Source organism: Giraffa tippelskirchi, chromosome 11 (genome assembly GCF_054371585.1).
Source record: "Giraffa tippelskirchi isolate mGirTip1 chromosome 11, T2T-mGirTip1v1.2.pri, whole genome shotgun sequence".
NCBI lineage: Eukaryota > Metazoa > Chordata > Mammalia > Artiodactyla > Giraffidae > Giraffa > Giraffa tippelskirchi.
The window spans coordinates 108,868,347-108,894,196 of NC_137285.1; the positions used below are offsets into that span (position 1 = coordinate 108,868,347).

The 25,850-nt window shown below is 52.5% G+C and overlaps 1 protein-coding gene across 19 annotated transcripts in view; it reads left to right on the top strand.

The window, feature by feature from the left end:
* The window catches only part of GRAMD1B (GRAM domain containing 1B), a 179,252-nt gene that overhangs the window by 125,753 nt on the left and 27,649 nt on the right, over window positions 1-25,850 (top strand). For 12 of the 19 annotated variants that reach the window (XR_014068783.1, XM_081541415.1, XM_081541413.1 and 9 more), the window contains 2 exons: window positions 9,883-10,093; window positions 16,799-16,819. Coding sequence is in view for 16 of the 19 variants with exons in the window: in XM_081541415.1 (XP_081397541.1) it covers window positions 9,883-10,093; window positions 16,799-16,819 (232 nt within the window). In the remaining 3 variants the exon portion in view is untranslated. Of the gene's footprint in view, window positions 1-9,882; window positions 10,120-16,798; window positions 16,820-21,477; window positions 23,343-25,156; window positions 25,388-25,850 lie in introns of those variants that run through there. The other 7 variants (XR_014068785.1, XM_081541423.1, XM_081541416.1 and 4 more) reach the window with 5 other exon arrangements.

Sequence of the window (25,850 nt, forward strand, 5' to 3'; positions counted from 1 at the left end):
CCCACTCTGCGATCCCGTGGACTGTGGCCCACCAGGCTCCTCTGTGCATGGGATTCTCCAGGCAAGAATAAAACAGAGCAGCAAAAAGCGCCAACAGCAACAAAAGGGCATCTCTTCAGAGGCTGTCTGGCCCCTCTCTTCAACCAGGTAATCACAGTGTGACACACAAGGCACCATTGGCTTTTTCTCCCTTAAAGAAGGAATTGGACCCCGTGGCAAAGTTGTTGCCAGGTCTAGGTTCTAAGTGCCGGGCTCTCAAAGAGTGAGCTCTGAACATGGTCACCAGGAGGTCCTCTTAGGGAAACTGTAGTGCATTTTCTGTCCTTTCAAAACCCCACTCCATCTGGTATCCTAAAAAGCATGGGGAGTGGGGAATGCCACTGAGACTTCCCCTACTGAGCACCCCATCCAGCTTCCTGTTAACCCCTTGGTGGACAGTCACATCATCTCTCTGGTGATCCATAACAGTGAGAAGACTGGATCAGATGAGCCCTTCTGACTCTTTCTCTGGAACAGTCATCCCTGAGACTGGTTTTGTTTTCATGAGTAAAGGAGGCCAAGACCAGGAGCTCCAGGACATTGTAACAAGAATTGAGCAGGCCTGGGAATGTTTTGTTTTTTTTTCCTAAATGACTTGGTATTTTGCTCTCCAAGGAGGAGAGCCCAAGGGGAGCTTGGAGCCCATCTAGGATTTGTGATTTGGGCCATTTTTGTTCCTCTACAAAGTTCTGATTGGGTCTGCCCTTCCCATCTACCATGCTGTGTGCATTTATGGGTACAGAGCCACTACGTGACAAGCAGGAACACAGAGAGGAATCAAAAATCAACCATCTTCAGGGAATTCTCCTAAACTCTGAATTTAGATCCAGTTTAGGTGGACAGATCTAATGGAGGCATTCGCAGGTAGCATGGAAATTTCATGCAAATATTATGCAAATACACTTGTGGGCCTTCCTGTCTCAGACACTCAAACATGTGCTATAGGAAAATTCAAAGTGGAGCTGGCTAATTTGCATGGATATTTGCAGTACTATTATAAAGAAGTGAGGAGGATTACTGATGAGACTTCTGAATTGTCATGGGGTTGGGAGGTGCATGGCTGGTTAACAGAATAGTCAGCCGTTGGGAATAAGGGACAACTGGATATCAGAATCAGCTTTAACTCGATGATCCTAAAGACAGGGAGGGATGAGGTGCTTGTAGTATGGCTGTGCGCGTGGGATCTCATGATTAATTATCAAGCTCCTGCACCAAAAGAAGGTGTGTTGTGTCATGTTATCGGTTAGTCACTAAGTTGTGTCTGACTCTTTGTGACTCCATGGACTGTAGCCCACCAGGCTTCTCTGTCCATGGAATTTCCCAGGCAAGAATACTGGAGGGCATTGCCATTTCCTTCTCCAGGGGACCTCCCCAGCCTAGGGATCATACCTGTATCTCCAGTATTGGCAGGCAGATTCTTTACCACTGAGCCACTAGGGAGGTCCATAGTTTTGAGAACCACGCCTTCATGCCCAGTCCCCAGCAACCCTGGGGTCTTCTCCATTGGCAGTTCCTCTGACAAACTCAACTGATCTTCTGTTCCAGCGAGTCCACCCACCCAGTAGACACTGAGCAGCTAATACACTAAAGAGAATTATAAGCAGATTTATCCCTTGATGTTTACATGATTAGTCCTTGGGAACACTGGTTCTCAAATTTTGGAGTGTGTCAGAATGAGCTACGGTGCTTGTCTCCAATGCCGATTCACAGAACAATCTCCTGGAAACTGTCATTTATTGAATGGGGTGCGGTTGGGATTTTGCACTTCAAGGAAGCATCCCAGGTGGATTTGGTTTCCACTCTAGGAAGGTCCCCTGGAGAAGGGAAAAGCTACCCACTCCAGTATTCTGGCCTGGAGAATTAAATGGACTGTATAGTCCATGGGGTCGCAAAGAATCTGACACGACTGAGCGACTTTCACTAGGAAGTAATAGGGCTTCCCTGGTGACTCAGACAGTAAAGAATTCGCCTGCAATGTAGAAGACCCAGGTTCAATCCCTGGGTCAGGAAGATCCCCTGGAGAAGGGAATGGCTACCTACTCCAGTATTCTTGCCTGAAGAATCCCATGGACAGGGGAGCCTGGAGGACTGCACTCCATGGGGTTGCAAAGAGTCGGACACGATTGAGCAACTAATACTTTCACTTTGATGGGAAGTAATGTTTGGGAACATTCAAAGCATGTTCATAGACCACTCTGAGGGAAAAGGACAAGAATAATTTATTCCAGTTTTTACAGAGAGGAACAAAAACCTTCTATCAGCTCAGAAATATTTATTGAGCATTCGTTATGTACCAGGCACTACACTAATACCAGGCACTACACTAAAGATCTGTGTCACTTGTGTTATTTCATTTAACACAACAGTCCTCTGAGATAGGTATCCATGTTTTTCATTTGTCCCATGAGGAAAATAAGGCTTAGGGGCCAGGTTTGTACAGCAAGTTGCAGAGCTGGGCCTCAACCCTGAGCCTGCTGACTCTGCACACTGGCATTAATCCTGACCCTGCAGGGCCCAGGCAGGCCTTCAGCAAACTGTTTCAGTTGAAACTGGCTTTCTAAATTTCTAATCCAATGCTGTATCAGAGTAGGGTACCCTGGAATGTATCGGGCAGTCTTTTAAAAATTGCCAGTACAGCACATTGAAACTGTGACAGCCATTAAGTTTGATCAGCCAGGTATTTGCAGAGCTGGGTCTAGGGGGAACCAGAGAGTGAACATGAAGAATCTGGGGGTGGGGAGGAGGGGTCTGACTGGGGATGAGCCAGGGCTGGAAGGCACTGTGGCCAGAGAGCCCAGTGGAGCTGCTGGGGGTGGGGCGGCCAGTACATACCTTGAAATCTCTGGGGGGTAGAAACAGTTGACTTCACTGCAAGCAAACAAGTTAACCTAGATGAGGAGCACCGGACCTGTTCTGTTCAGGGGTCTGAGACTGTGTGGATAGCTGATTAGGGAGCTGGCTTGCTGGCACTGTCTACCCGGGCCGATACGACCACGCCGGGCGGGAGAATGGGAACAGGATGCCAAGTGGATGGGGGCTGTGGCTCCCGTGTCTCCAGTGGGGGTGGGAGATGCAGCCAGGAAAGTTGCCACAGAAAGCCAAGGGCCTTGGTCCTCTTTTCCTGGGCCCCTGTTTCTCGGGGACTTCAGGCAGACCTAACTGTGGAAAGCCGGGACCAAACTGTAACATGTGGGAGACTGTGGTCAGACTTTAGGAAGCACTGTTTGTTAGCAAGGTAACCAGGAGAGGAGTAACATAGTCTTGTTGAACGTTTAAAACAGAAGAGATGGAAAGTGAGTGAATCACCTCTGGGCCCCTTGCAGTGGGTTGAAAGTGACTAGGGGAGGTCGTCTCAGCTGACCTAATATTGGGGAAAGCTGATGATGACAAGAATCTTTTTTGAGGTATTCACTTAAGTATGTCATGCTTCAGAGGCACACAATATCTTGTAATGTGCTATGTACTCCATGCTGTTTTATATTTTAGGCTTTCATACCTTTGTTCTTGCTGATGTTTTGGCTTATTTATTTACATATTTTGATTTTTCAGGAACATTCTCTTCCTTCCTACTACCATACCCTTCACCTGGCTCACTCTGACACATTTTCCAGGACCCAGCTTAAGTCCCAAGGACCATATCTTCAAGGGAGTGTTTATGGACCTGTGTCTAAGACTCCTTTCCTCTTTCCTGTCACACTGCTTGTTGCTTTTATTAAAATGAGAGGAACATGTGTCTAGCTCTTCCTGATGATAGCGTCCCAAGCATTAAGATACTTTCTCACTCACCAGTGTGAACTTGAACTTGAATGCCTAGGATTATGCCAGGTGCTTCTGTTCTGTGTTTGTAGAACAGAACACCCAGATAAGAAGTTCTGTCACCTAGGCCAGGCACTTAACCTCTATTTCTCAGGTTTCTTATGTGAAATTAAGAGTTGGTTATATTCATTCTAAAATCTACAAGGGGAGTTCTTAGTCCACTAGCCCCTCCAATCCATGTCTCCTTTTTCTCTACAGCAATTCTAAGGTCATGTTTAGCTTTAAAACCTGCAGATATTGAAATAATGTATTACTATTGTTAATAAGGATGGCAGAATCAGATTAAAAGGCAAATCATAGAGTTTGTTGGAAAGAGTATTGCAGATTATAAGATTCATCAGAATAAGTTTTATTTGTTCACCAGGACAGCTGAATCTGTAAAATGGAGTGCCTTTAAAAGAGTTTTATGGGGAAAACCAAATATCATATATTAATGCATATTTGTGGGATCTGAAAAAATTGGTATGGGTGGTCTTATTTACAAAGCAGAAACAGAGACATGGACATAGAGAACAAAGGCATGGACACCAAGCGGGGGAGGGGGTAGGATGAACTGGGATTGACAGATATGCATTATTGATACTATGTATAAAACAGATAACTGGTGAGAACCTACTGTATAGCATGGGGAACTCTGCTGAATGCTCTGTGGTGACCTGAATAGGAGAGAAATCCTAAAAAGGGGGGATTGTGTATATGTATAGCTGATTCACTTTGCTATACAGCGGAAACGAACACATTATAAAGCAGCTATACTCCAGTAAAAACTTTTTTAAAAAATAAAGAGTTTTAGGAGGAATTTCCTGGCAGTACAGTGGTCAGGACTTGGCAGTTTCCCTGCCAAGGGCCTGGGTTCAATCTCTGGTCAGGGAACTAAGATCCTACAAGCTGCACAGTGTGGCCAAAGTGGGGGTGGGGGGGGAAGCTTAGTAAAAGAGTTTTGTTGTTGCTGTTCAGTCGCTCAGTCGTGTCTGACTCTGTGACCCCATGGACTGCAGCATGCGAGGCTTCCCTGTCCTTCACCATCTCCTGGAGTTTGCTCAAACTCATGTCCACTGAGTCGGTGATGCCATCCAACCATCTTGTTCTCTGTCATCCCCTTCTCCTCCTGCCTTCAATCTTTCCCAGCATCAGGGTCTTTTCTAAGGAGTCAGTCGGCTCTTCACATCAGGTGGCCAAAGTATTGGAGCTTCAGCAGCTTCAGCATCAGTCCTTCCAATCTAGCAAATCTAGTGGTGATTTTGCTCAGTTAGGACTCAAGTAGTTCCAAGCATTTTCTTCTCATTTAGTGAAGGATCAGAGTGGAGGAGGAGCTTGGGGTAGGGGGTAAGAATGGTGCTTGGGCTCGTCTTGAGTGTGAGCGAGTGTGAGCGTTGTGTGGGAAGGTCTGGTGGAGTGTGGACGAGTGAGGGAGGGGTCTGGGGACAGGCCTCGATGGCTGAAGCAGAGCGTGTGCGGAGAGGAGCAGCCAAGCAGGAGCTCTCAGGGTAGCTTGGAGGTGATAGTTGGGGAATTTCTGACCGTGGTTTGAAGTTCACATTATTCCAAGAAGCGTAGAAAACCAGAGAGGGCTTTAACCAGAGAGGGGAGGGTGGCTAAAAATGACAGCTTTACTTTTTGTAAAAAGTTCCTTTTGACAGCGACATAGAGAATGGACGGAAGCCTGGAGGCAGCAAGTTGATTCTTCTTTCTTTCCATTCACGCAGCTCCCCATCAGTCCTTGTGATCTATCCTTCTGTCTCTTTACCCAGCAAACAAACAGTATTGAATGCTTGGTTCTGAGAACAAGCTCTGTAGTAGGCCCACATTTGATTAGGCCTCTCCTGCCCTTTACCCATCTGTGTGACTCTGGGCAAACTACTTACTCTGTCAATTATTCAATTTAGCACCTGAAAAGTAGGACTGGTAATACCCTTGAATACTTGGCAGGGTGGTTGGGAAGATTAAATTAGATAATGCTTAATAAGTGCTTGCCATTATGCCAGGAGCTCATAAACGTTCATAAACTTTTAGCTATTTGTGTTCATAGTAGCAGGGTGGCGGTACAAATGTGGGGGCTGTTGTGATCCTGGGGGTTGTTAAAGACGTGGGTGGTGTGGAGACCGGCCCCGGAAGGAGAGTCGGTGCAGATGTTAGCTGAGCTCATGCTGTTAATACTTACAGAGCATCCTGGTGAACGGTGAGGGAGGTGCAGAGGCGCGTGCCCCCAGGATTGGGCAGGTCTTCACTTGAACACCAGGCAGAGTGTGATCAATGCTTTGGTCAGTTCAGTGGTGGAGATTTAGAAAAACTTTCTGGAGAAGGTGGGGTTGAATTGGGTCTGAAAGGATGAAAGAGACTCCGTTGGGTAGATGTGAAGGGAGAGTGTGCTTCCTGCACAAGTGGTGAACAGTTGGGGAGTCAGAAAGAGGATGCATGCTAAGAAAACTAGGGGGAGAGAAGTAGGCCTGGAAGATAGGAACTCTTGTTTTTTTTCTGGCTGCACTGGGTCTTGTTGCTGCACTCGGGCTTTCTCTAGTTGCGTTGAGCAGGGGCTTCTCTCTATTGGGATGTGCAGGCTTCTCATTGCCGTGGCTTCTCTTGGTGCAGAGCATGGGCTTTAGGTGCTCAGGTTTCAATAGTTGCAGCTCTCGGGTTTAGTGGCCTCAAGGCACGTGAAGTCTTCCTAGCCCAGGGATCAAATCCATGTCCCCTGCATTGGCAGGTGGATTCTTAACCACTGGACCACCAGGGAAGTCCAGTGGGGACTCTTTAAGCGAGTACAAAGAGAAAGTATTGAGGTCTAGGTAACCGTCAAAGGATTTTTGGTGGAGAACTTTGAATTCCCTTCTGAGGATTTGGGACTTGAATATGAATGTCAGTAAGAGGGCAGATAGATAGTATCAAATTTTTATTTAGAAAGACTTTTAAGGACAAAGGTATGAATGGGCACAAAAGAAGGAGGGAGAGGAGAAAACCACTTAGAAGGCTACTAGAAAACTCTGGGGCCAAGACATTGAGAACTTGAACTAGGACCCTGGGAACAGAAGGAAAGGATGCATTACAGAACTTTAGGGAAATGGAATTGATGGGATTCAGTGACTCACCTTTTGTGGGGGAACATAGAAGGGGTGAATTTGCAGCCTGAGATACTACTAGGAAATGGTGATGCCCCTGAGGACGGGCAGTAGTGGGAGGAGGCTTGGGAGGAGAGATGACCTGCCCAGTCCTGAATCTGAGGTGCTCATGAGATACCTGTTTAGAGGAACTGTCATGTTGGCCGCAGGTTGTTGGGCTGAAGCTAACAGATGTCATTTGGGTCAGAAGCAGGTAGAGGAGTCCTTTGATTCCAGGCATAGTTGAAGTCACAGAAAACAGGAAATGGCTTGGGCGGTGAAGAGCCCACCTTTGAGGAGGAACTGAATTATAGGCAGAAAGCCGAGAGTGGAACTAACTGCTAAGACAGGAAGAGGAATAGAAGAGAGAGGTGTGTGTCATCAGGAAGAAGGGGAGAGATTTTCAAGAGCAACACAAATGATCAACAGCCTTATAAGCGCAGAGATGGTAGTGGCACATGAGCATATAAATTGTTGATTGACGTATTGAAAGCAGCATCTTTGGATGGCATATGGAGGGTCAGCTGACATGGGATCACTAAGGGTGGAGGACATCTCATGGACATGTCCATCCTGGGTGACTGAGAGTCATTAGGTTTTGGATAGTTGGGGTACATTTCCTCCAGGTTGGGATTTTTTGCCCACCCCCCACTCCAGTACTCTTGCCTGGAAAATCCCATGGACGGAGGAGCCTGGTAGGCTGCAGTCCATGGGGTCGCTAAGAGTTAGACACGACTGAGTGACTTCACTTTCACTTTTCACTTTCATGCATTCGAGAAGGAAATGGCAACCCACTCCAGTGTTCTTGCTTGGAGAATCCCAGGGACGAGGGAGCCTGGTGGGCTGCCGTCTATGGGGTCGCACAGAGTCGGACACGACTGAAGCGACTTAGCGGCAGCAGCAGCTTGCTTGAATCTTTCCTCAACAGCCAGTTATCAGCAGGGATGCAGAGTATGAGGAAGGATAAAGGGACCTCCTTTCTATTCCCAAGGCTGGAATGACCGTGTGTGAGGATGTCCCTTATCTCAGAAAAAGACAGGAGCCCACCTGTGGTTTCTTATGTCTGAGATGGGCCTGCACAAGGTGTCATCCACTCTCTAGTTAGTCCTTCTCTGAACTCACTGGTTGAGGTTAGGGGCAGAGTTCCTGGCTGTTCTTCCAGCAGAGCAGTCCTAGGAGATGGTGTCAGCCCTGGAGTACTTGGCCATGGGTTGAAATTGGCTCGAGAGAAAGGGGGCTGCTCCAGGGAGGTGAGCGCCTGAGTTTGCTCTTTGGATGGGTCCAAGAATCCACTTGCCACCATTTTAATGTTCGGCTTTTCCAGCTGAGGGAAAGGAGCGTAGTTTCCTTTCTCCAGGTTTTGTCGTAGTGGATGAGTTTAGAAGCAGAGGGTAAGGATGTTGGGAATGTGGTGAGACCTGGAAGAGCTGCTTGTAAATCCTAGTTGTTGTTGTTGGTACTGTAACGAGTTTCAAATTCTGTTTGGGGATAAAGCACAACATTTGGCCACATGTGTCTCTACACATCCTTTCGCTGTTTGTTTTCCCTTTTGTTTCTTCTCTGCATCAGCTTCCTTCCAGGAGTCAAAGGCTTGCTGGCCTCCTCCCACACTTGCTGGTTTGGGCTTTGGGGCTCACTTCCTGTCCTCTCTGCTGAGGATCCCCAGGTGGAAGGTTCTGCCCAAAGGGGATGGTTTTCATTGCAAATGGGTCCAGTAGGCCATCTGAGGTTGCAGCTGGATCTTCATGCAAATGGCAGAGTTCCCCAGCCTGCACTCCACTCGCTTAGGGAGCGAGGGGCAGGGGTGGGGTGCAGCTGCCCAGTATGTTTCCTGGGGCCCTGATGACCTTGGATCTGGCTGTGCCCAAAGCCCAATGCTGCCCTGACTGCCCACTTCTCAGTCCCTCCCCTGTGCTTCTTTGGCCTTCCTGTCTCCTGTGGGTTTTCCATCTCTTTCCTACATAACCTTCCCTTTCCCCTTCTCTTTCCTTTCTCCATTTTCTCAGAGCAAAGCAAACACTTGTTAGAACTTGGCTGCATCGAGGTTTCCTCTCCTCTTCCTTCCTTCATCTCCTCTAGTCCTTTAAGAACACAAGATAAATATTTATAAAGTGCGTAAGCCTTGGTATGAGGGGATTTGGTTAATGTAAAAGGTAGTTGTTGGAAATGAACTTGAGGGAGGGGACATGGCATATGAGAACTTCTGCTGTGTTTACCTTTGCCCTGGGCAAGGGGATCAGGAATAATATAGCTTGCAAGGAAATAGAAGTGTGGGTGAGTTACAAGTCAAAAGACTCAGATTTCGTTTCTAAGGCCTCTGATCAGAGGACACTTGGTTCTCTTTGCCATGCACTGGTCTTTATTTAAAAAATAGGAATTGTGGCACTTGTCATTACTACCTCGGTGAGATGATTCCTTAAATGCTTTGGAAAGTGGGATTATTTTTGTTATTTTTATGGGCAGATATCTCTGAGGCAAAATGTAGAACCTGAATTTTGCAGCATGTATAAAATGAGCTGATAGTATTGATATGATCTCTAATGAGTCTCTCAGCTCTTATGTTCCGTTTTCCCTAGACAATTCTTGGCATATAATGGGGGCAGAGGGTGGGTCCTAACAAAATTTGGTGAATGGACAGACGGATGGCTGGATGAACGAATCTCTAAATGTCTAATCGCCCTACTTACCCGCTTCCTACTGCTATTTCCATTTCACGTGGGCACCACCGCCCCCTCCTGGCCAGAAGCAGTATTACGGTGAAGTCCATAGGTGGGCCATAGCTGGGCCCTTTCGTCCCTGTTTCTCCCCAGCCCCGAACCCTGGCTCCCTGAGCTGGCTCCTTGGAACCCGTCTTCGGCCCTCAATTACTGACGACTTGTCTTTCCTGCCCCTCCCTGTCCACCCCACTCCCTCTCTCCATCTGCCCCTGCAGCACTGCCAGTAACTCCAACCGCAGCACGCCGGCCTGCTCCCCCATCCTCCGGAAGCGGTCTCGCTCGCCAACCCCGCAGATTGTGGACGGAGACACCATGGTGGAGAAGGGCTCAGATCACTCCTCGGACAAGTCGCCGTCCACCCCGGAGCAGGGCGTGCAGCGCAGCTGCTCCTCGCAGTCCGGCCGCAGTGGTGGCAAAAACTCCAAGGTGAGCCCAACCCCGCTGGCCACTCTGTCCTTGCTCATTAGCTGGCTGCAGGGAGGCTGGCATTGGGGGAACCGTGAGGTAGAGAACCCCTTCGTGGAGGGACCTGACGTGATTGACCAGCCGTAGTGTCCCAGAGAGAGCCTCTGTTCCCTGTGGTGAGAGTGAGAGGCAGGGGAGAACCCCTATTAAATCTTTATCTTCTTAGCTTAGCCCTCAGAGAGGCCCCGGGAGCTAGTAAAAGTATTCCACGATAACCACTGTCTCTCATTAGGGGCGAGGGAGGCTCATAAGCCTTGAGATTTGGAGGAGGGGAGCTTTGGGGGTCAGGAGGGGTCGTCTCTTCAGCCCTGCTACCTTTTCCAAATTTGACGTAGAAGGGAACATTATTTGGGACAAATATAGTGCCGGGAAGGGAGTCTTCAGGGACTGTTGCAGAATGCTATGTTAACCTTGGCCCTGGCCATCACCCAGCCTTACCTTCAGTAATAACCCACCTGTTACCCATCTGGCCAAGAAGAGGGCAACAGGGCTGTCCACCCCTCCCAAGTATGTCGTTGTTACCACCTGAGCCCCCGTTTGCCTAAGGGGGCCTGGGCTGCTGATGCTTCCACAAAGAGTCGTCCGCCCCTGCTTTTAGTCCTTTGGGAGGCAGACGATGTCTTTGCCTCGATGCTCCTTAAAAGAGCTTCTCTGTCCCTCTTGACTCACAGGCCCTGGGGAGGGGAGGAGGCCCTGGGAGGCTCGGGAGCTGGCGTCCCACCTGAATTTGTCTTTTGATTTCTTGTTCTTCCTCTTCTTCCCCACCATCCCCCAAATACCTTCTTTGCATGCATGGTCTTAGTCTCACAAGCGCCTCTCAAAAGTAAGCCATCTTTTGTCTCCGTCTTCGGTCTCCCCTCCGGTGTTGAATTGTCTGTAGTGCTCCGCACCCCGCCCTCTACCCCCTGCCCAGTTTGGCCCATGTGTCTTGCTTGGTCCCTTTCCCAGAAGGGCCGGCCCCACTGCCCCTGGAAGGCTGGCTGAGTTCACCAAGGGACCATTCCCACTGCACCCGGAGTCGGAGAACAGACCCGCCCCCATCCTCCCCACCCCACCCCTAACCCCATCTCTGCCTGCTCCCCAAACACTGCCTCGGCGGGGAGTCTGTCCCCTCCTTACATGGTGCTGTTGAGAAGCAGAGTCTTGCCGGGGCTTAGTTTCATTCATTTGGGGAAGGGAGGCTTCGGATCTGGTGGAGCAGTGGGACCTGATACCCACTGCTCAGGTGAGTTGATTGGGGCTCACAGATCCCCCTACACGAGTTCCCTGATGCAGTAGAGCAACCCTAGGTGCTCACCTTGGCCACTCCTTCCTTCCGCTTGCTCAGCCTGAGCACCCCTTACTGCTTCCACCCACCGACCAGCCTGCGGCTCGTGGTGTCCTTAGGATCCTGGCTCGTGATCAGAGGGGAACGTTTCTCCCAGAGGGCATGGTGCCAACACCGGAAGGTCGTGGACATAGACAACCCCTGCCAGGCCCTGCATAGATATGACAAGGTCAGGGAGCCTGTGCCAAGAGTCTACCCAGGACCCCGGGATTTGAGAGGCCTGAGGAGAACTTAGAGGGAGTGGAGGGTGAATAGTAGGTGTTTCAGAAGAGTGGGGCTGGAAATGATACCCACAGGGGCAGCGGGTGGCTACAACCTGGAGAAAAGAGAGCTGAGAGGTGAACTTAATCTTAGTCTCAAGCCTCTGTTTTGGGGAGCAGCAGGGTGAACAGCTGTTCCCCTTCCTGAGGGGTGAACGAGAGGTTACAGGGCTAATCCTATAGTCTGTGACCTTGAGGGTAAAAGCGCATCTTAGCTCTGAGGATTTTGAACAATGACGGCTGCTGGCTGTGGGCAGGAGGAGGAAACTCTGCCTGTACTGAGGAGGCCCCCAGGAGTCTGCTGTGGGTTTGGGAGCTTAGCGGGTGCAGGGCTGTGTGGGGACGGACGGGGTCTGGAGATGACCTCTGTCCATCCCTCTGGAACCCCTCACCCCGTTGGCTGGGGAGAGGGCAGATGTTGCTGGACAAGTTATCTGGTTATTGTTTCTCTGCATCTAAGGTCAAGCTCTGAGCTTCTTCACCCTCTTACCCCTGTGCCAAGGCACTCAGCGAGCAGAACACCTACATGTGGTCAACAGCACTCACAGAGTGCCTCTTTTGGTCAGGTTGAAAGGAGCATCCAATAATGAGGATTTTTAAAACTTGTAAGTGGTAGATCTTCTTTAAGAAAGGAATATGAAGACCAGATTCCCACCCCCAGGCAGCGTCCAGTCTGGGAAGAGAGATAAGAAACACAGATTATCCACATTGTTTGTTCCTGGATTATCCACAAACCAAACCTGACCTTAAGGACCACAGGAGTAGTTGGGATGCTCGGTGAATTCAAAGGCAGGGGAGAGCTCATGTCTGAGGCAGGGAGCTGGTGCCCAGAGCTGGGCTAGAACTCCCAGTGGGATTGTGGAGGGGCCCAACGGGGCCTCAGAAGGGACCGGGACCTGAGTATAAATACAGAGTGCATCTCAGCCCCTTTCCTACTGAGGAGCTGAAAGGGGAAGAAACGAGTTCCCCGCCTCCCCACCCCATTCATCACCGACACCCCAGCAGTTAACAAGGACTGACTTGTGGGGGGAGGGCTCCCTGCCACCCCAGGGGGACGTGGTTGCAGCCATGGTCAGTCTGGGACAGACTTCGAAGATGACACGAGGACCAGTATAGAAATTAGGTCCTGCACAGGTCAGGGCCTGGAGCAGAGAGCGAGGGAAAGCTACAAGGGGGAGACAAAGAGAGGAGGAGGGTCTTGTGGTGGGAACACCCCTTCCCCCATGGAGCATTTTCTCAGATTGACCACATGTGTCCACAGGGACGGGTCTGGTGGCCAGAGCTGTTGTCACTGTTCTCACAGCCAGGCCACCTCGCTCCCTGTGTCACCTGCACCTTTTAGGGGAGATGACCTCATATATTCTTCAGACGGACTGGGTAGTGCCCCCACTTTTCCCTGGAGCCAGACCTCACTCACAGTGTCTGTCTCCCCTTCTCCGCAGCCGCATTTCCTTGTGTGTTAATACATTGGAGTTGGACTATGTAGCCGGGGAGGTCTCGCTCCTGTGACTCTAGCTATCCTGCTGAGGCTGACCCTTGCTGGGGCAGCCCTGCCCGGAGCCCAGGGCTGGACATCAAGGCCCAGTTCTGTTCCAGGACCCCTTAGTTGGTGCCACCACCCAGCTTCTGCTCTGTAGTGCTGGCTTGCGGCCACCAGGGAGAGCCCCGCAGCTGTCGCCTGCCCCACCAGCTCCTGAACTGGGTACCGGGCTGTCAGGTAGGACCCAGGCCGGTCCCTGCTTGGCCCCGCATTGTGGCTCCCTGCGTTAGGTGTGCCGTGTCACAGGCTCTGTGGCTCTGGTGTGCCTTTAACCTTTTGACTCTTGCCCTGTTTTTCGATCCTAATTTTTGTGGTTTCCTTTCCAGTATGACAGACTTTACCTGATCAAAGTAAGAAACTGTTCTTTGCTCCCTACTCCTAGAACTGTAGTGCTCCTCTGTCCCTCTCCTGCCCCCATCCCATCTCCAGACTCCTGGGCCTTTGTGCTGGGGAGATGTGTAAGGAAGTCACTGTTTCCAGGAGCCTTGGGATCCCCCAGGGGTTTGCTCCGCAGGCTTCTAGGAAAAGCATAGAAGCCTGCTCAGCTCAGCCCTCACCCAGCAGCTGTCTTTGGGCGGTTTTCCTGATGTCCCCTCCTCTCCTTCTGGCTCAATCCATTAATACGTAACCTGTTAGAAAGCCCTTGCCCACTCTCTCGTTCTATTCTTCCCCCGTCCCCAGCCCTCTCTGCACAGGAGGACAGAGGGGGCTGAGAATCTGCTGGCCAGTGGCCTCATGGGTGCCAGGGGACACCCTCCGGGTCCTCCAGCCCCGGCCCCCCTGCCCTGTGAGTCAGGCCCTTCTGGTCCAGCAGCTTCTTTAGGACTTGATCCTCAAAAGCAGAGCCACGGGAACTGAACTTGCCTCTGAGAGTCTGATTGGAGTTCAGGGATTCACGCCCACGTGGCTGTTCCCAGGGGCTGCCGTGAATTTGGCCAGAGGGGTGGACACCCTCAGTGGTGACCGGTAACCAGCTGCCCAGAGAGTGCTGGATGGGGGCAGAGTCTTAGACAGAGGGACAAAAGTCCTTGCTCTGTGTATCTGACATGGCAGTACCTGCGAACCCATATTCTTATCCCCAGTTTACACAAGCAGGTAACACATACAGATGTACCACCCAGCAAGACAAGAGAGGGGCCTGGCTTCCCTGGTGCACGCTCTCAGTTGTCCTGAATCTCCTTGTTCTAGACAGATTCAGAAGGGTTGGTTTGGTGAAACGCAGGCTCACTGTGGGCATTTGAGGCCAGCGGCTCCTAGAGCGTCCCTTTCCACTGCTGAGAGGCATTCTCATGGACATCTGCACAGCCTCATGCCGTGTAAGCTCAGAATCAGGACCCAGGAGTTTTGGTGCCCTAAGGTGCAGATAGGGCTTCCCCGGTGGCTCAGGCGTAAAGAATCCGCCTGCAATGCAGAAGATGTGGCTTAAGTCCCTGGGTCTGGAAGATCCCCTGGAGAAGGAAATGGCAACCCACTCCAGTATTCCTGCCTGGAAAATCCCATGGACAGAGGAGCCTGGTGAGCTACAGTCCATGGGGTCACAAAGAGTTGGACACGACTCAGCAACTAGACAACAACAAGGTGCAGGTAAAGTCGGACACAGCCTCCTTGCCCCATCCTCTGTCCTCCAGGATGACTAGAGGGAGGCTAATTTTCAGTCCACAGTTCCCTTATGGCAATAACTCCCTTGATGATGGAATCAATGGTTTTGAACATTTGGACTTGGGTTGGAGGAGCAGACAAGGCTGTAGTGGGAATACTTGACTCCCAGATGGGGCTGTGGGGACAGCTTTTGTTGGAAAATGACCATGGAAAGCATCCTGCAGAGAGAGGAGAGTTGAGAGCCTGCCCTGCCGTCTGCCCCCTGGTCAGTGAGAATGGGTGTGGGGATGAGCAGAGCCGTTAAAAGGTGGTACCCCCACAAAGCCTATCCTTCCCCTGCTGACACACTTCCTCTTCAGAGTGAAGGTAAAGGGCTCTACGGAGTTCTTCTGGCAGGATGGGGTCGTCAGCAGAGGGGGCGATGGCATGACCATGCTTCATCTCTGCAGTCACACTCACCCCTGGGCTCCACCAGACACTGGACAGCAGACCTCCTGGGACAGTGGCTGCCTCCTCCTTCTCTTATGAGTTAGACCCCATAGGAAGAGGTGGACAGGATAAAGGTTCCTAACTGTACCCAGGGTCCACACCTCTGCATGCACAGCCCTCCCTTGGAGGGACCACCACAGTGAAGCAAAAGTTACAGTACAGCAAGTCATGTGGCGTTTTTCATTTACCAGTGCGTATAAAAGTTATGTTTACCCTGTACCTCAGTCTGTCGAGTATACAATAGCATTCTGTTTAAACTAGCAGTGTACGTTTAATTAAACTATAATTAAAAATAAAATGCTAATTAAAATGTAATGCTGTAGGCAAAATGACATCAATAGACTTGCTTGACATGGGACTGCCATAAACCTTCAATTTGTTTAAAAAAAAATGCCATGTCTTCAAAGTGCAATAAAATGAGACTTGTGTATAGCTAAGATGTGGACCCATAGGCAAAGCTTCCTTGCACCCAGCCATTCTCCTCCTGAACCACACCCTTGGCAAAGGTTTTAAAACTGAAACTACTCCTGTCTACCGAAGCTGAACCTGTCGGATCAGCCCCTCGAGGCAGGGGGCCTAGGCAGGTGTGTGTTTGTCTATCTCCGTCTGCCCGTCTGTCTTCAAGTGGGACGTGTATGAGGGACTCCTGGCCTGTGAGATGGAAGATGGACCAGGCACAATCTTACTCATCCCTCCTCTTTCCCTAAAAAACTTCCCATTACTGTGAAAATGAGCAGCCTTCTAGCAGGGCTGGGAATGGAGGGCACTTGCATGGTGGAGTTGGGTCGGACCTGCTGTGTTGGTATCGACTTAGAGCCTCACGAAGTCAGGAAGGACCTTTAGCAATTATGTGCCTCACCCGTCCTCCCAAAGCAGAGCCCCAACCACTCCTTGGCCACTATCTCTTTGCTGATCAGCCAGCTGGGCGGGAGGAGGAATTTGCCCAGTTGGAGGGAAGTTTCTAGCTATCCCTTGGCTCCCCGACCCCAGAGGGTCCCGCCCAGCCTTTCCGAGGGGCTGATGTGGAGCAGACGGCTGTGTTAGTCTCCGTGGGTACTTTGCTTCTGATCAGGGACCATTGGGGACTGGGTGTCGGGTGCCTGCAGTGCATCCCTCCCCCTCACCCCACCCCCATCAGAAGAGCCTTGAGATGGGGGTCGACTCCCTCCCAGTCGAGCTCTCGCTGGTGCTGCGCTGCCTGCCACCCCAGCCACGGGGGCTTCCAGCATGGACTGCTCCCCAGGCCTCCTTTCGGGAGCTGTCTTGAGAAAGGAGGACCCCTGCCCCCACCCCGAGCAGCAACACGGGGGGCCTTGAGCTGCCTTGGGATTCCTCCTCCCCACCCGCCCTCCGCTGTCTGTGTACCTTCCCCTTGGAGCCAGGAGAACTCCAGCTGCTCCTGCCACCTCTCCCCCCACTAACATTGCTTCTTTTTTACTTTGTTCTTTCAGAAAAGCCAGAGCTGGTATAATGTAAGTATCTGTTTTCTCTTCTTGTTGGGTGCGTGGGTGGGGATGGCTGTGCTTAGAAGATGGAGACATGGGGGACGCACTGTGGTCTCCCTGTGGGCTTGGAGCCTAGAACGGTGGGCTTTACCCCTGACCAGATCCCTCCCTCAAAAACCAGACCACAGTCACCTTCTGTAGCAGGGCAGGACTGCTGGTTGGGGGGAGGGGGGGCAATTCCCAGAGACCATGCAGGGATGGACTGTCTCCCCAAACCCCCACCCCTGGATCCTGGACAAGGGCCCTCCAGCCCTGATGGGGAGGCCCCCCAAATGGCAGACAGGACTTGGGACAGGGACCACCATCCTGGGGCCTGATCTTAAGGCCAAGTTTTCCTTCCTTTTACCAAGACATTTGGAGGAAAAAACAAACAGCCAGAAACCTTTTCGTTTAGCAGAGGCTGGCTTATGTAATAGGATGTGACTTCTGCCTCAGGGTTGCCTCAGTCGACCCCCAGCATGCTCCCCCCAGAACACATCCCCTGTCCCTGGGGGAGCTCCAGCCAGGAGCTCCTACCTGGAGGCCAATTATGGTGTAAGCAGCCCCTGCAGAGGCAGCATCCTCTGGGTCACAGAGCTGGGGCCGAGGGTCTTGAACTTGCCCCTGAAGAGCCATGGGCTGAAGTCTCATCCGCCTTGCCCCGTCCTGCTCCACCCTCCTGTCCCATGGACAGACGGGTGGTTTGCAGGCGTAAACTGGTCTCCAGTCACTGTCTTCTATCCCGGAGCCTGCTCTTCCCCGAGCTTGACCCCGACGGTCATGTGGATGCATCTTCCCCGCTCCCCTGACACCAGGGCAGGTTGCATGGTGGACCTGGGGTCGGTGCGGGAGCAGGCGGCTGAGAGACAGACTTGGAGGATGCTCTGGTGCAGGGGAGGAGGGGAGAAGCTTGGGTTTCATGTAGACACTCTGGTCAGAGTCACTATGTGTGTGTGTGTGTGGTGGTGGTGGGTGTTTTCCCACATGGCTCAGCAGTTCCCCCAGAATCAAGCAGCCAGCAGTCAGCCCTGTAGCTTCCGACCCACTGCTGCTCAGGGGGCCAGCCCCGAGGTGGGACTGTTGGATCCCCACCTCGGCATCACAATGGCATAGACGAGGAGGTTGACGGGCTGTGTGGATAGGAGGGGAGTTGAGGGCTGAGATGGCCCACCTGGGGGAGAAGCCCTCCCAGGGCTGCAGCACCTCAGCCCCCTGGGCCCACTGTGATCTTCACCTGGGCTCGTGGCCGCCCCGTGGCTTAGGGCTGACATCCTGGGGGAGAGAGGAGCTCGCTGTCTATGGGAGGAGGTGAGGCTGGAGAATGCTTTCCTGGGAGTGGGTGGAACCTCCAGCATCCTTTCCCTCACGGAATCTTCCACCACCCAGGTTGGGGGGGTGGGGGGGCTATTGTAAAATCAGTGCCTCACAGGGGACCAGGAAACGCGTGGCTGCAGACCCATGAGACAGTTAAAGTGACCGAATTTGGACACGCAGGTCCTTGTCCCTGTTGTGCTCCCTCTCACCTGCTCCTCTCTTCTTTCCAGCAGGCTTTTTCGTTCTGTCTCGAGTTGCCTTCCCTAGAGTCCTTCCCTCCCCTTTCCTGGCTGACTCCCCCATTTTCGTTTCTCCACCTCCACTTGCCGCTCCTTTCTGGCTCAGTTATTTCAACTGGCTGTCTCTTCTCTCTGATTCTAGCAGGTTTTCCTCCCTCCCACCCTTTCACCTCTAATCTCTCCCTCAGCCCCGCTCAGAAGACCTGGTGTCCGAGCCCTCAGCAGAGCAACAGGCTAGAAATAGATGCTGCTGCTGGGCTGGATGATGGAGGTGGGCCAGCTGCCCTGTAGGGCCCGGAGATCAGGGGCTTCTGCTGGCAGCTGAGCGAGAGATGGCGGAGCTGGGCAGGCAGATTCTTCACCATTGAGCCACCTGGGAAGCCCACTCAGATATACCAGCCTGCTTTATCCACGGGCACAGCCTGTGCGTGGCTGTGCTCCCAGGCTGAACGGTCTGTTGCGATCAGTAAGCCGGGTCCTGGGGGCTTCCCCCACTGGAGCCTGGGCTCAGCCTTCCGACCCCGTGCACACGGGCGTGCCAGGCCCCGTCCTCCGCAGAGCACTGTGCCTGTGTGCCTAGGCCCCACCAGGAAGCTTCCCTTCAACACCCACTCCCCAGCACTGCCCCCCAGCGTTCCATTCCTGGTTTCTCAGGAGGCCCTTGCCAGGCGCCTGTTGTTCTGACCCGGTTCTCTTTTCCCTCCATCTACTTGGTCCTCCCATGTCACCTCTGTGTTGCCCTGAGGCTACTGGACTCGGACCGTCAAGAAGGAGGCGGGTGTCTCCTCCTTAGTTCTCTGCCCTCAGCCCTCCCTGGCCCCTCTCCTGACATGGATGGTGAGTCCCCAGCTGCTCTGCTGCCCAAACCTCCATCGTTGGCTCTGGAAGTCCTTCAGATGAGCAAAGGCCTTGTCATCCTTGGCCCTGGGGACAGTTAGAAGTGCCTGGCCGGGCCCAAGACAGGGAGGGTCAGCGCAGGCTTGCCAACTGCTGCAAGAACGTCTCCAGCCGGTTGGCGCGGCCTGGGTCTGATATGAGAGGAAGCACACCCAATGCCTCCCTGCCGCCTGCCCCAGCCTCCGCCTCTACCTGCCTCTCTTCTACATTTTCTTCTTCTATTTACCCAGGGAGGAACTGTCACCATGGTGACAAACCACCTTGGCGTTTATAAAGAGTGGGTCCCATGTTTGGACCCCAGGGAAACATGGAAAGGCTGAGACAAGAGCCTCTGGTCTCCAGCAAGAGCTCTTCAGATCAAGAGTGGGGTTTGAGGGACTTCCCTGGCTGTCCAGTGATTAGGGCTCTGCACGTCCCAATGCAGGGGGCGTGCATTCGATACCTGGTCAGGGAACTAAGATCCCACATGCTGTGCAGCATGGCCCAAAAGAGTGGGGCTTGAAGGGGGAGGCTGTCTGCAGCTGCCCTGAGTCCCTCCCAGGCCTGATCACATCTACTGCCCCTGAGTCCCCCCTTCTCCTACCCACCCCCCCAGCCTCACCATTGACCACCCCAGTTTTATTAGTCAAGGCACCTAGTTTGGGGGATAAGTTCGTGGAGAGATAAGCTGAAAAGGGAGCCAAGGGGAGAGTTGGGGGCAGGAGGGGGAATAATCTGCCCCACAAAGATGGCCCTGCTGGACGTAGTGGACTCAAATCTTGGAGGAAGCCAAGTCACAGAAGTCTCTTCCTGGTGCTCTAGGTGGACAGAGGTGCTTCCTCACCTGCCTTGCCTCTTTCCTGGAATCAGTTGTCTCCAGGCAATCCAGGGAAGGAGCCCAGACCCCTGGTGGCTGCCCTGAGGCTTAGGAGCCCAAGTTGCCTACTGGTCCAGGTGGGGGTGATGCTGGCTTTCCGGGGGGAAGAGGGATGGTGCCAGTCTTGTGGAGTGACCAGGCAGGTCTGGCAGACATATAACTGGGCAAGAGGACAGAGCTTTGTAGGAACGAAACTAGGATTAGGGCGTCAGTGAGAAAAGTGGGAGTGAGTGCTGAAGGCATCCCCAACGACACCTTGGCACCCTGGTATTTTTTTCCGGGAGAGACGGACTTTGCTTCCTCCACCTTCGTCCGTCTCCCCACTGTTATTTACCCGCTGGCCCCCACATCCCCAGTATCTGCCTTGACTCTGCGGAGTGACCCATCTCCAGCTGAGACCTCTCCCAGTCCTGCTTCTCTGTGTCTCTCTGTTACACCTTTGCCCTCCCCCTCTCCTTCCTTTGCTCAGTCACCTCCCCCATCTCCACTGCCCCTTAACCCACATCCGGCTCCTCCCTACCTGGGTTTGGTTGAAAGTCCAGCATTTCCTCTGAGGGTCTTAATTGGCTTTCTTCCTAGGTGAGGCCAACATTCTACCAAAATCCATCTGTTTTTCTCCTGGGCTCCTCCACCCTCTCCCTCCTGCTGCTCTGCCCAGGGAGTGGGTACCACTTGGTCCCAGCTCCCAATGTTTGCCATTGAGTTAATGTTTAGCCCAGGTCAGTTCCTCTCCTCAGGCTGGAAGCTGGCAGTGCCTTGCCCGATGGCAGTTGTGAGGGGGTGTAGGAGACAAAGGATCCCAGGGCTTATCTTTCTGGGTGTGTCCTATCCCTGAGTCACCCAGCTGGAGCCCAGTCATCTCCTCATCTGGCCGCAGAGATACTCAAGTGTTTCCAGGATTCAGCCCTCATGGGTCCTGGTTACTGCCCAGGTCGTCAGATCTGGGGTGACCCAGGAGAGGGGCATTACCGTCACACTGTAAAATGGAATTGCTGAGTTCTCCTGTCCCACTGCTGATGATAGCATGGAGAGAAGCTAGGATATGTGGCTTGGAGAGCCTTGGCATGGACTGGGCGCTGGAGTGCCATGCCTATAGGAGTGAGGACGTGTATGGATGTGTACCCACGAGATGCCGTGTCAACAGGAACAGTGTCAGAAGTGTATAAGGAATGCATTCATTTGGTAAATAGGTTTTGAGCGGCTGATACTTGAAATTGACCACACTGGGTGCTGGAGGAGATCATTTGAGGAGTGTTCCTGGAGACAATGGTAGTCTGATGGAATAATCGCTCTGTGTCATGTGGTGGGTGGAGCTGGTGGCTGCATCCAGGGTGTACACAGAGAGAGACAGGAACATGAGTCCTGGAAAGGACTCAAGAGTCTTCCTCTGCTTCCTCCAGCACCATATAACTGGGAGACGCCAGGTTCCTCTGAATCAGAATTTTGGGATCTAGGAGTCAAGAATCTTATATCTTGCATACATTTCTTAGATCATCTTTAAGTACAGTCAAGTCTGAGTGTTACTGCATCAAATAGGACAAAGGCAACGTTCTCCGTCGTGTGCAGCCTGGAGACCCTCCTGGCAAGGTGGACGTAGCTGGGGAGGTCGAGGAAGGTGCCTTGTTTGTCTTAAAGTTCTGATGTTTCCTGGGAATCCAACCTTCCTGGCCCCAGTGCTGTCTGACCTCTGCCCCCAGCTTCTCTTTCTGGAGGCCTCCTTGTTCACATCAGCCTGGCTTCCGTCCTCGCCAGAGATCTCAGCTTCCCTGCTCCTTTTGACCCGGCCCAGTCTCCCTTCTCAGAGCATGGCTCCTTGCCCGCCAAGGTCTGAGCGGCTGTCTGGGAATCCTCATCCTGGCCTTGATCCCCATCCTGCTAGAACTGGAGGCAGGACAGCGTCCCTGGGAAGGAAGGAGATGCCTCTAGATGGACCTGGAAACTGCTGACCTCAACTTCTCCCCACCTGCACCTCTGAAATGGGATGAGTTCAACTTCCAGTCTCCTGCTGCCACTCTGGGGAGGTCGGTGGATGGATGGATCAGTGAGGGGCGAGTGTGTCTCCAAGAAGTCCCTGGCTGTTTTGCGTCTTCAATTTTAGATTTCAGCATAACAGCAGTGCCCCTGGCACCTCCTCCTCGCCCTTCCCCCACTCGGAGCCTTGGCCAACTACTTTCCATTGCAGGAAACATCTGCTGGGGAGGCCAGGCTCGGTCGGGGGTTACTGGAGGACGTTGGCCGGTACCATCACCCAGGTCCTGTAACTTGAGGCATGTGTAGGGCTCTGGCCCTGCCCGCTCACCCGCCCAGCCTGCCCCCTCCCTCCTGCCACGGGTGACTCTAACAAAGAAGTTGTTTGCTGGTCAGCCGAGAGGAGCTCGGCCTGGGAGGAAAGGGGGGTGTGTTCAAGTGGGGGTGGGAGCAGGCCCTGGTGCCTTGGCCAGCGGTGGCCGCGCTGCCTGGGTGAGGACCGTGAGTCATAGCCACCAGCGCCTGCCCAGAGGAGCGACTGCACGTTGAACAGGCTGCCTTGTGGGACCGGCCAGACGGCGCTGGGGAGCTGGGCGTCCGTCCTCCCCGGAGCTTGAGACCCGCCACGAGCTACTGGGCTGTGAGTGAGCCGCAGCAGGGCGGACCTCCGGCGGCCCTGTGCACCTGCCCCGTCGTCTGCATACTGGCCTCTGCCAGCCGCTCGGAGCGGCTGTCCACACTGACCTGGAGAAGGGGCTTCATCAGGTCCCCTCTGGGTCACCCTCAGCCCAGAGACCTGCTGCACTGGGAGCCAAGTGGGATGAAACGGAGCCCGGCCACGGGAGGCTGGCCAGCCAGCCTGTCCCGAGAAGCATGCTGACCACACCCGCCCCGTTGTGAAGCTTGGCGCTGGGAACCGGGCTCCAGGGGAGCCAAGGAGGTATCAAGGGTCACAGAGTGTCTGCCAAGGAGCCCAAAGCCACCCATCCACGTCCAGCCCAGACGAGACTGACTGTTTGCATCCTGGGAGCACGGTGAGGGATCTGAGCTCGAGGATCATCATTTCATGGGGAGGTAGACTGCGGGAGCGATGGAATCTCTGATGGAATCGGGGGTCCTCTGGAGCCTTCTGCTGGAGCAGGACAGCCAGCCTTTGCAGCAGCACCTGGACAAGCTGACGGAGGGACCTGCCGGTGCGGAATTCTGCTGCCGGCCCGGATCTGAGGAGATCCCTGCCGTGAGTGCTTGTCCTCGCTTCTCTGTGCTCTGTGACGCGTCTGCTGTGCTCTGGGGGCCCCGGGTTTGACAATCCTTGGACCAAAATTCTCTAGCCATTTAAAGTGAACACACGGGAGCCGTGCTTCTCCTTCTGTGGGAGGAGATGGCTTTAAGAACACAAGGACGCCAGGGAGAGTGGGTCATCGTCTCCCACGTCAGTTAGGTAGCTGGTGGCAGCCGACTAATATCTCTGTACTTTAGACCCTGGGAGGCTAGCTGGCCTGCCTTCCATGCTGGCAGCCTGCTCGGATCAGGCCACTGATTTGCAGGTCTGGGTTAAGGGGTTCCTACACCCCGGGAAGCCCTCGCAGCACTGGCTGACCTACAAGATCAGGGCTGGATGGGCCCTCCCCTCCTCACAGCCAGGGCTGTGTTTGAGGAGAGGAGGGGAGAGGGTGTCTCCCTCAATTTGCCTCTGGTTTGGAGATTAGGGTCTGGCTTCCTGCACCTGCATCTCTGTTGATATCTGAGTCCTCACTGGATGTGAGAGAAGCAGGGGTGACAGAGCACCATGGAGAGAGCATTAGAAATGGGAGGACTTCCAGGCTGGGGGTAATTGCATGTCTGATGTCCAGTTTCAACTGAGGGGGATTTGGGGCTACCTGGTAGGCTCGTCCTCAGGCTGATATTGAAACTTTACAAAGACTGACTTGACTAATAGTTTTGTTGTTTTTTTTTAATTGTGGGAGTTCCCTGGCAGTCCAGTGGTTAGACACAGTGCTTTCACTGCCAGGGAGCCAGGTTCGATCCCTGGTCAGGGAACTAAGATCCTGCAAGCTGCACAGTAGAGCAAAAAAAAAAAGCCCACAAATAAATTGTGGTAAAATACATATAACGTAAAGTTTACCATCTTAGGTATTTCTAAATGTATATTGCAGTAGTGTTAAGTAGGTTCACATTGTTGTACATAAAATTTCTGGAACTTGCGAAACTGAAACCATACCCCCCAAGAAAAGATCCACTTGCAGGCATGGAAGGCTAGTGGGGACCCCCACATAAGTTAAGAGCTCATCGCCAAGAGGTTGTGCTAGGCTAGGGCATCCTGGTGGTTCCCTTCTTGGCTCAAGGACCCCAAGGCCGTGCAGAGTGATGGCTCAGACCAGGAGCTGTGGACCACACTGTGCTAGTAACATGGTTACACTCTCATTTGTAACCGTGTGCCTTGGGCAAGTTGCTTAACCTCTCTGTGCCTCAGTTTCCTCGAGTCTAAAATGGGATAACAAAAACGACCCTGTAGTCAGATGAAAAGATGTGAAAGGGCTTATGACAGTGCTTGGTGCGTGGTCATTTCTCGCTGCATGTTAACTCCACGAGGTCGGTCAGGAACTTACAGTCAGGTGATCAGGCAAGGGTTTTCAACATCTGGACTCTTGTTCTGTGAGGCCAGGGAGCCTCACATTGAGATTGGATATCTCTGTATCATTTTGAAACTAACATGTAGGTCAGAGGAGTGTTGTCTTCTGAGGTCTTTTCTAGCTGTCGAAGTCACGGGGTGGGCTGGCTTCCAGACTTTGCCTCCCAGTGGGTGACCTTGATTCTTGAAGTTTGGGAGTCTACAGCATGTCAATGCTTTGGGGAAGGTAACAGAGGATCCCCTTGGAAATACAACTCATTTTATAATGAGCCAAAACAGAAGTTTAAATTTCAAATTACCTATGGGCAAAGTGGTTGAAAGCACCGTCTTCTCTCTCACGTGGAAAACCTTCCCAAACTGAAGTCATGCTGTTTTCTCTCCTCCAGCTTCCTAAAATCCTCCTCTTCTCTCTGGCACAGGTGTCAACTGAGCTGAGGTAGTCAGAACCTGCTGCCAGGGTGGCCAGGCTGCAGCAGTACCTGTCCTGCAGGCTGTTAGTTCTGCAAAAAGTCAAAAAACTGAGTGTGAAGCTCATTCCATTGTTGCCACAGCTAGTGGATTCCCAGGGAAGTGGGCGAGAAAGTGTAAATGGCCAAGACCCATCAGTCAGCGATACCAGGACAGTCTGCCTACTTGTGTGTGCTCCTGACGTAAGTAGGTCAACAGGTCACCTGAGTGGAGTTCAGATGGTCTTTATCATGATACCTGGCCCTACCCGGGTTGTGCACTTGTCTTTGTGTATCATCCTTGGGTTCCTTTCATCTACGGGCACACGATTGTAAGCTTGGAAAAAGCAGGATTCCTGTCTGATCAACTGGTTTATGGGATTTCCTAGAAGGACTCACCGAGGCAGTATATCGTTAGGAGTTTGCATTGAGGCACCAAAAAGGTTGGTGGATGCAGGGACGTCTGGCAGCTCAGGTGGTGGAGGAAGGTGAGCTCAGAACCAGGGATCCAGAGATTTGCTACTGACCAGCCAGAGGACCTTGGGCAGGGACTACTCTCTGGGTTTATTTTCCTTGTCGGGAATGTAAAAGAGTTGGATTGGATAGTCTTGTAAGCGATGGTGAGCAAATGAACTTTGAGTACCTCAAGTTGCCAGTTAGGCTTTTA